The sequence below is a fragment of the Berghia stephanieae genome, chromosome 2 (genome assembly GCF_034508935.2).
Source record: "Berghia stephanieae isolate SIO BIC M18660-M18661 chromosome 2, UCSD_Bste_1.3, whole genome shotgun sequence".
Classification (NCBI taxonomy): Eukaryota; Metazoa; Mollusca; class Gastropoda; order Nudibranchia; family Aeolidiidae; genus Berghia; species Berghia stephanieae.
This window is the reverse complement of record NC_088361.1, coordinates 22953107-22967428: the sequence shown is the minus strand read 5'-3', so window position 1 is coordinate 22967428 and position 14322 is coordinate 22953107. Positions and strand designations below refer to the sequence as shown.

Here is a 14322-nt window from a genome sequence, read left to right as displayed (position 1 = left end):
TACTCTGTGTTATTATTATTATTATTATTATTATTATTATTATTATTATTATTATTATTATTATTATTATTTATTATTATTATTATTATTATTATGTTGTCATTATAACAGTGAAGTAGCCCACCAAACTGTTTCATCTCATTGATGCTATGCGTTTAAATAAAATACAGACTGCATCCGCCATCCACATAAAACACAAATACACGTACCACTACACAAAATTATGTGTAACCTTTACTTTAACGTTTATAGTCTGATCGATAGAATTTGGTGAGAACTAATCAGACAACAGGTTGTATAAAAACAATAACAAAGAGCTGAGTGACGTCAACTTCGTTCCATCTATTGTAGAAATGCCATCTGAGTGATGAGTGTTTGGTATTATGACGGATATCTGTCTGTTAGAAGTTACATTCCTGATGATTCTGTTTAAACCATTATAATTACAATTTCATAATAGTGATGCGATGTGAAAGTATCCGTGTTGACATGATGTGTGTCAGACCGATCTGTTGGATTTTACTGTTTTGTTTTACCAGTTTCTCAACGTCTCATTATACCTTGGATAGAGACGGCTCATCATCGATCAACGTAAGTAACCCCCCCCCCCTTTTTTTTTTTCTTTCTTGTGTTATTATTATCATCATCGTCATCATCATCCTGTTGTTACATTATTATTATTATTATTATTATTATTATTATTATTATTATTATTATTATTATTATTATTATTATTATTATTATATATTATTCTAGTAGTAGTAGTAGTAGTAGTAGTAGTAGTAGTAGTAGTAGTAGTAGTAGTAGTAGTAGTAGTAGTATTCTATCATTTTGGTAGTAATCGTGGGAGTAGTGATATTGTTATTTCAAACGGTTGCGGATGTCTCTTTACCCCCCCCCCCCCCCCCCCCCCCCACGCATACACAAAATAAAATAACTTCAAAATCAAAGATTGTATTATAACCATTCTAATTCTATCCGCTTAGGTATTTTTCTCATTGCTATAATGGAGTATGTTTCGTTAGTATGAAGGTTAGATTAGTTCCCCCACCCTCCACCCTTTTAAATTATTTTTTTTTTTTACAATCACGACCACCCTCCCCACCTGACACCCTTGTCACAATGAGACCATAATTTGGATCACCCGACACGTAAATGGGTACACGTAGGTCAACACTATTCCTTTTGCCAAAATACGGTAGCATTTCATGCCAATTCATTGCAGACCTCTTAGTATCAATACTGCCGTACTCTGTAGACAAAAAAAAAAAGTACAATTTGGCCTGAAAACTCGTTCTTCAAATATCGATCGATATAAATGACCCTTATCTTGGCTAAAATCTCTCAAACCTGGGACTTCGCGAGAGTTTTTGTCAAGATGAGGGTCATTTGAATCGATCGATATTCAAAGAAATTAAGGGGGGGGGGGGGGGGCAAAGGAATAAAAATCTAAAAAATCAGGAAAGCACCACCCTCGTGTATTCTATTCAAACTAGCATCGACTTCAGGCGAATTGACTTCTCGCGGACTGCATTTCAGACTGCCCTATAACAGCACAGAGACCTTTGGTCCAGGTCACAGACAAAAGAGAGGGTCCCTCTCTCTGGTCTGTGGTCCTGGTAGGGAAATCTTTATAAGTTACTATATTTAAAGGTAAAGTTCCATTTCGGTTGACCTGTGACTAACCAGAATGACTCATCATCGAAATCATTGGCCCTCGGACATGGTCTGGTCACCGCGTGGTCGGTGGATTATTACGCGTCTGGAATATTTGGGGTTCTCTCTCATGTGTGTGTGTATGTGTGTGAGATATATATATATATATATATATATATATATATATATATATATATATATATATATATATATATATATATATATAGAGAGAGAGAGAGAGAGAGAGAGAGAGAGAGAGAGAGAGAGAGAGAGAGAGAGAGAGAGAGATTTTTTAAATGTGTGTGTGGAGGTGAAGTGGGGAGGGGTATATATTATGTGGGTGTATGTGCGCGCGTACATGATGGGTAGATTTGGGGATAGTTTTGTCATGTCACGTGAAATGTGTAAAAAAAAAATAATTTTATTCTCTATTGTCTTCTGGCACTTTTCTACTCACTTCATATCTTGTTGTTACCAACATAAGTGCCTGCTCCACTCACTTTTCTGAATTAAAAATTCACCCCATACACCGGAGCATACTCAATGTCTCAATCGTTTCTATGTTATATGTTTGTGATGAGAATATTGGCTATTAAGCTTAACTGTTGGTCAAAATTACTTCGCGATGGTGGTGAACGAATCGGCGAGCTCAAGAAGTGGGTGAGAGAGGGATCTAGAAATGACTTTGGGTTTGAAACGAATATTTTTGTGTTCGTGGATAGCTCACACGGTAGAGCCACGCTCTCACCTGCCAGGCGGAGTTGTCGTACCAATAAGGTCGCAGGTTCAAACCCCACCACCGCCGCGAAAAAATTTTTTATTCTCTATTGTCTTCTGGCACTTTTCTACTCACTTCATATCGTGAAATGTGTATGAAGTTTTGACCGTTCCCATTTCGGGGGGATTATTCTATCTTGCGAAATCTAGCATGGCAGAGGTTGAGGTCACTTTCCTTACAGATGGGGCAAATCCTGCCCTATGTCGGTCCATTTTTTCCCTTCCCCATCAAATTTTAACTCACCCAACCCTAACACCGACAATATCCGTTGTTTATCTAGGTTACTTTTACCGCATGCCTATTTATTACATTTTTATGAGACAAATTATAGACGTAGTATCAAAGCTATTGGTAGTTGAATAAAACTATGTACATGCTCATTTTTAATACATTTTTTTCCAATCTTGAAAAGTAGCAAAAATCTGTAGGATTGAGTTAAAAAGTGTGGTCTTCGAATCACTATGGTCCTAAAATCATTAGATGTTTGTTTGTATTTTAAAGTATATATTTATCTGATAGATTTGTGACCCACAGCTCAATCTAGCATTGTTTCGTGGGAGACCCTGAAATGAAAATTGATATAAGGTGTGGCGTTGCGACCCCTGCTTCACGTTGTTCATTCGACCGTTATCTGTGGAATAGAAGATGCTCGTTAAAACAGTATTTTGTATAAGTACCTAGGACTTCATATAGATGTCAGCTGATAAGTACCCGTTTAACTCTCTCTCTCTCTCTCTCTCTCTCTCTCTCTCTCTCTCTCTCTCTCTCTCTCTCTCTCTCTCTCTCTCTCTCTCTCTCTCTCTCTCTCTCTCATTTCTTTGACCGCGAAGTCCCAGGTTTGAGAGTTGTTTTTTTTTTTTTTTTTTTTTGTTTTTTTTTGCCAAGATGAGGGTCATTTAAATTGATCGATATTTGAAGGACGAGTTTTCTGGCCAAGTTTTAAAATATGTGGGTTTTCCAGAGCACGACAGATTTGTATAGAATTAAATGGTTATGTATCGTTGGGAAGCGTTCCGAGCAACACATAATGTCCCGTATATTACGTGTGCTTATTGGTATGTCGGTGTGAATCATATCTGATCTCAAAATTTTAATCGTTGCACGGGTGTGAAAAGTCATGAACAAAAATAAATAGACTTTGAAGCGGTTACATTATATTCGTTTTTGTCCATCACATTTTACAGTCCATATCCCCTAGCAGCTTAGCATCCCTTTGACTCGCATGGGGGCGAGTTTGTTTGTGTGTGTGTGTGTGTGGTTGTGTGTGTGCCAGTTTATTTATTTAGTTATTTATTTAATAATAATGATGATGTACCTTTAGCATAGCTCTTTTTGTGCAATTGTATTTCAAAGCGCTTTACTGTAAAAATACAATAATAATAATATTAAAATCATATAACACAAACATATATATATATATATATATATATATATATATATATATATATATATATATATATATATATATATATATATATTATAATATATATATATTGTTTATTTCTCAGCTGTCCCTCAATGCACAGCCGTAAAATATCGTATGAATCTTTGAATAGATTTTGTCTTAATTAAAATAATATTTTTCATGGATTTTAAAGCAACAAGAAAGAATTTCCCTTTTTACAACTATATTTAAATCGATCGCTGGTAAGGATCGGAACTCATAGATGTTTTACAGTATGAAAATAATCCATTTTACGCTTGTCCATTTTAAAGGAATTTGTTTAAATGGAATGGTCGGTTAATTGAAACACATATGATGATATGATTATACGTGCGATATCTGAATCTGAATGAACGAAGGGCAATCCTTAACGACCAGACATCTACATTTTATAACTATCAATATACACACTAGTGATGAACACACATAGAAGTGAACATTACGCGCTTCTAACAATACTTTGTTTGCAAATTTATTCATTCATTTTGTTTCTTTTTTAAACTTTGAGGGGGAAACATCCGTCTCGTTAAAAAATTTTTTAATAAAACACGAATGGATTTTATCTAGCAAATCTTTCAACTTTTTGTTAACGCTTGCCATCCAGAGTTATCTTAGATATCATAATCTACAATACACTTGCAAAACGCCCTTTTTTTCATTTTAGACAGAAATATTTAACTTTAAAAAAATTGAATAGTTTCGATGACTCTCACTGGGCAAGAAAAGTCGCGACGTCTCGCTTTCTACTTTTCCGGTTCCAAACTCGTTGGACGTGTGTATGTAACCAGTCCTTCGCAGGACTACTAATGAATAGGTTACATATTGAATCGTAAGGTGACATAACTATTTTAGTAGCAGGATGTATAGGGAATTAGATTAGCGGAAGAGTAGCGTCCCTTGATTGGACGTCACCCATAGTCTGTGACGTCACCGACGGAAAAGTTATTAGAGAGAGAACGTCATGTTAGTTGTGCGCATGCGTCTCTCGTCCTCGTAGTTTCACAGCACTTTTATTATATGTGACCCCTCGTCTCAAAACGGTATTAAGTCGGGATGATTCAGGTGCTGAAAATGGAATTTGTAGCCAGAAATATCAGATTTAAGTTGAGTTTGTTATGCTTTATATATAGAGGAGAAGGAATATCATATTTTATAGTGCTAAATACAAACGTTTTGTATTTTTGACCAGTTTATCTATAATTTGACTTTTTAGCATTTGGTCCAAATCGACATAATACCGTTTTGAGTCGTTGGGTCACATATTACTCAATTAGTTGCAATGTCCAATGAATATTACTATTTAAGATAAGTTTCATTTATATAAGTTTTGTGATTTTTCTAATTCCAAAAGCAATTTGCTGAGTCGGTTGTCGTTTAAGACTCCGGTCGACGCCATTCCCAAAAGTCCACCCCCCCCCCCCCCCCCCCCCCCCTCAGTGATGAAAACAAAAATAGGAGGTCATTCCAAGTCTTTTACCAAATTATGGGGGAAAAAAGAATTCTGACCCAACTGAAAAAAAGCCATTTTGTCAATGTGATACAGACTATGATGTCAGTATATAAAATCCTAACCAAAAAGACTGGATTTTATTTTTGTTTTCGGTCAATGAATGTCATGATTGCTCTCTCGTAGCCAGACGTAAATTCGATTATTGTGTACTGGGCCCCCCCAAAACCATTTGACTGCATTATATATTATGATTTCTTGCATTATATTATTTATATTATTTCTCACGCTCTAAGTTTTCTCAGCGGCGTGAATGAAAAGGGTTTTCATTACCAGTACTAGATCACCTGTCTGAATACTAAATTAAATGGATTAGGATTTTATATTTGTATTGCAGAGAAAAGTGTGTGTGTGTGTGTGTGTGTGTGTGTGTGTGTGTGTGTGTTTGTGTGTGTGACAGAGAGAAGGAGAGAGGGGAGGAGAGAGAGAAGGAGACACAGAGAGAGAGAGAGAGAGAGAGAGAGAGAGAGAGAGAGAGAGAGAGAGAGAGAGAGAGAGGATGATTGAGAAGAAGAAGAAGAAGAAGAAGAAGAAGAAGAAGAAGAAGAAGAAGAAGAGGAGGAAAAGAAGAAGAAGGAAGAGGAGTAGGAGAAGAAGAGGAAAAGAAGAAGGAGGAGTAGGAGAAGAAGAGGAAAAGAAGAAGGAGGAGTAGGAAAAGAAGAAGGAGGAGGAGGAGGAGAAGAGGAAAAGAAGAAGAAGAAGGAGGAGGAGGAGAAGAGGAAAAGAAGAAGAAGAAGAAGGAGGAGGAGAGGAAAAGAAGAAGGAAGAGGAGAAGAGGAAAAGAAGAAGAAGGAGGAGGAGAAGAGGAAAAGAAGAAGAAGAAGGAGGAGGAGGAGGAGAAGAAGAAGGAGGAGGAGGAGGAGAAGAAGAAGGAGGAGGAGGAGGAGGAGAAAGCCCGATGGAACTGAAAGAAATAGCCACTTAAGTGTTACTCGTTGTCACTTGCACCCGCGGGAACAAGTAGGGAAAGGGATTAACTGTCCTGTGATTTATCCGTCGTCAAGGCGATTCACCGAGTTGACTTCTTGTTGCATCCGTCCTTTATCATCTGTCTTTGTCATCGGTGTGAGAGGAGCAGCAGTCTGCTTTGTTAGATAATAAGAGAGCAAATAAATGTCAACATCAACAATTTGGGGTCTAGAGCTCTCGCCTTCATCTCCGTCGGCCATGTTTAATGATATGTGGCCTTACCTGCAGCGTGGTTTCGAATTTTGTATAGACTGTCTAGATAGAATGAATTTGACGTCACTCGGGTCTTTGTTATTGTTTTTTGCCATCCACGTTTATGAGTAATTCTCCCTTAACTGTATTATGCAGACTATAAAAGTTCATGGTTACACATATTTTTGTGTGTTGGTCCGTTATGCTTCCGGATGGCAATGTTGTGAGTTTCGTAACCAAGCGCTTACTATTTATAAAGGACTAGTAAATATGATGACTTATTAATGGCATTATATCATATCAGTAACTCTCCCGACCCGAGGCGTGAATGAGTACCTGACTATGATTTAAGTGTGAAATGGAGGACTGACAGGATTTCGTTTACAAAATATAGGATTAATAAATTTGGTTCCAAATGGTCTTTGAGGGAAATGAATTTATCAATGTGTATTATAGGGAAACCGTTTAATGGTACCAACTGTCGGTTTTGTAGTTCTCATTCTGCGCTGCCTGGTATTGTTTCGTAAACAATGATTCAAGGTTTTAACGTTGAACTTATATAAAAATAAATAAATTATGCCCTTCCGCCACATCATAAGATATCGACGCCGAGGCATTCCACGAAGGAAAAAAGATAATTCATCAAACAAGATGTCTGATGTCAACAGGAAACACCCATTTTGTCCAAGTGAGCAAATCGGGAGTTAAAAATCTTGCCCAAGTAAAAAAAAAGTGCCTGAAGCGGGGCTCGAGCCTGGGACATTCCGGGTCACAGTGCAATGCCTTAACCACTCGGCCACTTCGCTCCCTTTTCACTGATGACGCTTTCCATAAAGATTGCACCATGTTCAGTTTATACGCGGCTATGTGGTATGACACTCGCATTCGGAAGGTCATATTAGAGCCCTGGTCGGCTCATAGTTGAGTCCTTGGAAAAGGCTCTTTACTCAGATTCTCTCACCTTACTCAGGTGTGAAATGAGTACCGGGCGATTAACAGCGTTGTCTCTTGTCGGAAAAAAAAAATTGTAATGTCGCTAAACAGGCATCGTTTCTCGTTCTACATGTTACGTGCTACTGTTAGTCAAGGACCCTTTGTAAAGCGTTTTGAGCACGTTTCGTGGATATTGCGCTGTATAATAATAATGATGATGATGATAATAATAATAATATAATAATAATAAATAAATAAAATTACGTTTATTCATCCCATAGGGGAAATTTGTCTTTAGGGTCTATTCCAAGGGAAGACTGGAATAACCTAGGTGTCAGCGGCAATGCAGCGCCGCAATTTGAGCTAGAACGAGGTGACTTGCTCAATGCCACACAGCTCAGCGGCGGGCGATCGAACTCGATAAAAAAAAAATTGAGCTTTTATATAGCGCAATATCCACTTAACGTGCTCAAAGCGCTTTACAAGGGATCCCTGGTCAACAGCAACATTTAACATGTAGGACGAGACATGACGCCTGTTAGGCGATATTACAATTTTTCGGACAAAGACAACGCTGTTAACGGCCAGGTACTCATTTTACACCTGAGTACGGTGAGAGAATGTGAGTAAAGAGTCTTTTCCAAGGACTCAACTATGCGTCAAGCGAGGCTCGAACCCAGGACCTTCCGATCTGAAAGCGAGTGTCATACCACTGGACCACATAGCCGCACAATACCTTTCAGGTACCAAGCAAAGACCAGACCGCCCAGCTACGCTGCCCCAAATAAAAGCTTAAAACTACATTAATTTCTTCGACTCTTTGCTTTGCCCGTCCTAAGAAGGTGAAAAGGGCGGGATAAAATAAAATACTCGGGCAACCGTAATATTATGTACGTCCATACTTTTCGACCCAGATATCGCCTTCATTGTATTGTAGAAATGGAGGAAACCAAGCCTATGCATCATTCATGAGGCTGGCTTGAGAAGTCGGTGCTACTGCATCGCCTCAATCGCCAAATCATTATGGTTGGAGATGCTCTGGCCTGATAGAGTTTTTGTTGGGATGTTGTCTTCAAATGGAAATATGTCAACGGAGACGAGGGATTTGTGCTGCTCCAATACGTTCAGTTTAAAGTGAAAGAGGGAGAGAGAGAGAGAGAGAGAGAGAGAGAGAGAGAGAGAGAGAGAGAGAGAGAGAGAGAGAGAGAGAGAGAGAGAGAGAGGGGGGGGGGGGGTCGAATCAGAGCAAGCTTGTATTGTCATATTGTTAAACGCCGCACTCTGGAATATTTAAAAATTTGGCCAGAAAACTCTTCCTTCAAATAGCGATCGATTTAAATGACCCTCATCTTGGCAAAGATACTCTCAAACCCGGACTTCACGAGGTCCCAGGTTTGAGATTTTTTTTTTTTGTCTTGATGAGGGCCATTTAGATCGGTCGATATCTGAAGGACGAGTTTTCTGGCCAAATTTTATAATACGAGTCTTTCCAGAATGCGGCATGTCATCTGGTTACATCTAAATCTAATGCATTGAAAATGATCTATTGCTCTGATTTTATTTTTTCATTTAATGTCTTTTAAATTTGATCAGACCCGTGTGTAATTGTTTTACAATTTTTTACCTTCCTTTTCTGATTCGACTGTTTGAGCATCTTTATTGACTTCATCAAGGGACGCTACTCTTCCGCTAATCTCATTCCCTATTATATACTAATTTATATCCAATTGATGGAACGAAGTTGACGTCACTCAGGTCCTTGTTAATTTTTTTTTTGTATCCATCCATTTTCATGAGTAATTCTCACTAAATTCTATCAATAAAACTATAAACGTTCAAGGGCAGATTGGTGTTCACTTTTTGACTAAACGCACGTAATCAATATTATAAATGCTGTTCGCTTGGCTAAGAAACTCACAACATTGCCATCTGGAAATATAACGGGCGAACACACAAAACTTTGTGTAACCTTGAAGGTTTATAGTCTGGTTAATACAGTTTAGTGAGAATTACTTATAAACATGGATGGCAAAAACCATAACAAAGGCTTGAGTGACGTCAATTTCGTTCTATCTATATTCACAAACTGAGGCATAGAGGAAAACCATCATGACTCAGTTCGTAGAACAGATTTTTTACGAGAGTAATATCTACTCCTGCACAGACAACTTAACTTCTAGGTCAAGCTGTATACAGTTTCATTTTCTTTTCTCCTAAAGAAAACAAATTACCAAGATCAATCCCGGGTGCAGTTGTTTTTGTTGTTGTTTTTTTGGCTCTGAAAATCGGTTCGTTGTGTTTTTAAAGGGGACCTCTATTGTATCAATGAGGACCATCAAAGAACCAAAAAAAAAAAAATAAAAAAAAAAAAAATAACCAAAAAATAGACCCCCTTCCATTTCCTTCCTTTTTGAATGGATTTACTTATTAAAGGGAGATCTCCATAGCTCATTTGGTAGATTGAGCACTTGCTTCATACGCAAAGGGACAAAAATCGGGTGAAGTCAAGATTTTTTTCCGACTGACGTTTAGCACTTCTTTATGTGATACAAACTGAACTACGACTAACTTGGGTCATCTCGCGCTCAGCTCTCCATTCTCACCTGTCAGTCTCTGCCACTTTTGCATCACTTCATGTCATCTTTCCTTCAAATGACCTCTTCGCCTTTTCTCCTCCAACTCCTCAGTGACAGCTTATGACGACCTTTTCATTCTCCATGAGCGTTTTCTTATTCAAGATCACACAATTTAATTTTTTCCATTGTAAAAAAAAAAACCACACACGACTTTCTGTATCGTCCCTTTCTCTCCTTTGGATGCTATGCGTTTTAGGTAACATACTCACAATATTCCTCCAGCCGGACATAACGTACCAACACACGACTGTGTGTAATCTTGAACGTTTATAGTCTGGTTGATATAATTAAGTGATAACTTATCACAAAAATTACTGTATAATCTAAAAACAATAATAAAGAGCCGAGTGACTTCAATTCCGTTCCCTATAGTATGATACTGATTTAACTGCAGACAGTGTCCCATTTTACCGGTTCCCATCTTCACAAAGAGAGTAGTTACAATGATGCGTCTTGAGCTCTGATGTTTCTTTCTTTCTTTTAAAAAATCTTTTTGTTTTAATATTTAAATTTTTTCGGGGGGGGGGGGGGGGTCACTATATATTGTATATTTCATATGCTATGACTATAATGCCTTCTTTTAACTGTCCACATTATAAAACCATTTTCAAAATTTCATAGTAAACTACAACAATTCGCAGGTTATGTATTTTATATCCATTCCAAGGACAACTATACTGAAAGGACAATCATATGGAATCTTCGGGCAACGCTAGTGGGGGCCAACAAAAAATATAGAAAATTTATACCAAAATAAAAGCAGGGGCATTATATGGCAAGATCTACCATTTTAGAGAGTGATTGTGAATTCTGGGTCCAAAAAAATATTTAATGATTATTATTATCAGCAGTGAAGAGGAGTAGCCAAGAAACGGAAAGGATGAGTAGTTAGATATTCTAAAAACTGACCTTATAGTGATTGATTCAGGATGATTTCTTTAGAAGCTTGATTAATGAATGTACATAATGTAATGTGATTATGAGGAAGAGGATTAACAATTAGATGAAGGGGAAAGGAGATGTACAATATCAACAAAGGGAGGTAATCTGCGGAGGATGATCCCAAGAAAAATATGAATACCGAAATATCTACGAGGGGATGCACTACATAGTAGTTGTAATTAGGATCTCTCGAATTTATTAATTTTTTGAACACTATTTCATCCCTATAAGGGACGATCGGTCTGCCAGGTAGAATGTTCATTGGAACACCTGCAGATCAATATCTTTCACAAATAACAAATTTTGTCGGATGTGGCTCAATATCATCACGAGGAGGGATTTGTTTAACCATGTTTACCGGTCTGATTCCTCTTTATAGGCAATCTGAACACCTAACATTTGCTGGCTTTATATTGTAGTTACCATTGTAATTCGCAACACCACAATTTTCCCCATCTTGAATTTGCTGACAAATCACGTCCATGAACATCAGACCCACAAGAGGCAAAAGTTCATGTGAGGAAAAACATTCAGAGTACTGGTTCATTCAATATAGTCAATGGAGTAGCATCAAATTCATAGTTCCATTCCATTCCATATTCATAGAGTTAATTAATAAAGTAACATATCAGATCAATATATATTCAGAGTACAATAGTCGGATTTTTAATAAGGGGCGCGTCTTTTTCTTCTTTTTCTCAGCTAGCTGTTCACGATGTACAGCTGCAAAAATTTGTATGAAACTCTGGATCATTTTGTCTTAATAAAAATGTTTTATCACGACTTAAAAAAAAAAAAAAAACAATAGGAAAGTATTTCGCTTATTACAGCTATATTAAAATCGATAACGGGTAAGGATCTGAACTAAAAAATGATTTATAGTGTCGAAATTATGATTTTCCGCTTATCCATTTTGAAAGAATTTGTTAAAATGGAATGTTCAGTTAATTGAAACTTATATGATGTTCGTACAGAATCTGAATATATGAAGGAACGACAGACAAGTTTACCTTTTATAACAATCAATATACGTGTTTGATGAATACAAATAAAAGTGAACATTACGCACTTCCAACATTATTTTGAGTTCAAAGTTTTGAGAAATAGCTTGGTATTTATGCCAAAGAGGATTACATAAATTTAATGTAGACCAGTCAAAAGTAGAAATTCATCAATTTATGATACAGTGTTTCCACAAAATGTGCTTGTGTTCAACAACAACATAACAACAATAACATGCAAAACTCAAGAGTTGATTGTGAAATTCCAATTCCATAGATGTCCTCTTTAATGGCTTATCGATAGATACAAGTAGACTTCTTTTCACAGCTTTACGAGAAAGGAACCGATAGAGATTCCGTATCATATCGTATTGTTTAAGAGCTTATAGGTTTAAAAGTAAACTTTAAATGCTGTGTGAATCGGTCATGCATAGATACAATTTTTCAAAGTTAAATATAAACATTCAATGTTAATTTGACAATTTTGAGTATTTAATCACTAGTTCAAATAAGTTAAAACTAGAGATTCATATCAGTCTTCGCTAATTGCGACATGATGTAAATAAAAAGCAATAAATTATAAAGTCAAAATTGGATGCAAACTACAAAAGTTGTTACTTTATGTTAATGTGTTTTGCTTTTATTCGGAAAATAGTAATTTTTGTAATAGTATGATGTGAACTCATAACCACTAGCCGGAACGACTGTGTCACAAGATGTTTTTGAAAAACGATGAAGTCATCTCTTACTTTGTGATGCGAAACTGTTTAAATATTTAGCAGTGTAAGATCTCTAATTGTATGACAGCAGTTTTAAAGTGCCTTTTTATAGGTCGTGAAGAAGGAATCTTTTTTTGTGATAATGCATCACAATTCAATACGGGCCAAAATCTTTATTCAGTTAAGAGAAATTGATTCGGAGGTTAACACAAAGTTTTGCAACTTTTGATAGAGGGACATCTTAGAAAAACTAGAAAGACATGCGCCATTCATAAAACATCTGACTACTATAGTTCATTCCTTACAGTACAGTCAATGATTAGCATCAGAATTAGATCCATAGTTCCCTTCCATAGTCATAGAGTTGTTTAATAGTCTCATCTTAGATCAATGAGACAAAACTATATATTCAGACTACTAGTTCATTCCTTTCAGTCAATGGAGTAGATCAGATCCATAATTCCTTTCCATAGTCACAGAGATAATAGTAATAGAGTGAGTGAGTGTAACAGTAACTGTAACAACAGTAACCAGACCAATGAGGCAAAACTATATATTAAGTCTTAGTTACTAGTCCCATACGATTGACAGTCATATCAGTAACACAGATCCATGTAGTGGGCATAACTATATATTCAGAGTCAGAGTCCAAGTTCCATCATATATGAATATGATATGGTAATATCAGCAGACCCACTAACTAGCAACTTCTAGATAGTAATAGTAATAGTAGAAATAGAAAGGACTGTTCAAGATAAAGTTGTGAAGTTGACGTGACGAGCAAAGGGGCCCTCTAGACTTATACACTAGATTAAAACAATAAAGTCAATATTGGTCAGTTCACCATATAGAAAAAATATATAAATATAAAGCCGCAGGCCATAATTCATAATAAAATAAGGAACAGTAATCCGATTCGGATTCCGAATCAGGCGGAGTCTGATTCTGATTATCTGTGCGACTCGACAGAACAAGCACGACAATTGGCCCAACTATCGTCTGCAGGAACTACAGTTGATAATTCTAAACATGTCTTAAATAATTATTACGCAATTATTATTGGTATTTACCACTTTTCAAAGATTCTGGTTCGATAAATTAGCCATAGTTATTAAAAGGTATTGAAATCAGATTCGTACTTTCGATTTCAAAAAAGATAACAAACCCAATCACTCAGTTTGTAAGAGGGCGTCATAGAAAAATAGTTCATACTTTCCTGTGAAATTTTTGATAGTTCACTACTTTTTGTATATTTTCATATCATTCAAGACATAAGAAATATTATTTAAAACTTATGGTCGCCAATTAACCAATTTATTATAACGTACCGAAATTATAAGAACAGAATCAATTATTGCGCATTCAAGGAAATTGTACCAAGGCAGAAAAGCGGTAGTTTTGCTTGAAATCGTTATCCAACCAATAGCCCCCATTTATTTATAAAATATGTTTGTACATAACATCACGTCTGTGGGTTCTGATGATGGTGATGATGACGACGACGACGACGACAATGGTGCAGGTTTTTGTTTAAGGATATAGATA

The 14322-nt window shown here is 36.6% G+C and overlaps 1 protein-coding gene across 3 annotated transcripts in view; it reads left to right on the top strand.

Annotated features, from left to right (window-relative positions):
• Window positions 1-14322, top strand: part of LOC144964504 (ceramide glucosyltransferase-like) — a 47969-nt gene that overhangs the window by 4452 nt on the left and 29195 nt on the right. The window contains exon 2 of one of the 3 annotated variants that reach the window (XM_078898879.1): window positions 265-591. In XM_078898879.1, the coding sequence (XP_078755005.1) occupies window positions 463-591 (129 nt within the window). In that variant the 5' untranslated portion in view covers window positions 265-462. Of the gene's footprint in view, window positions 1-111; window positions 592-14322 lie in introns of all 3 variants that reach the window. The other 2 variants (XM_078898878.1, XM_078898877.1) reach the window with 2 other exon arrangements.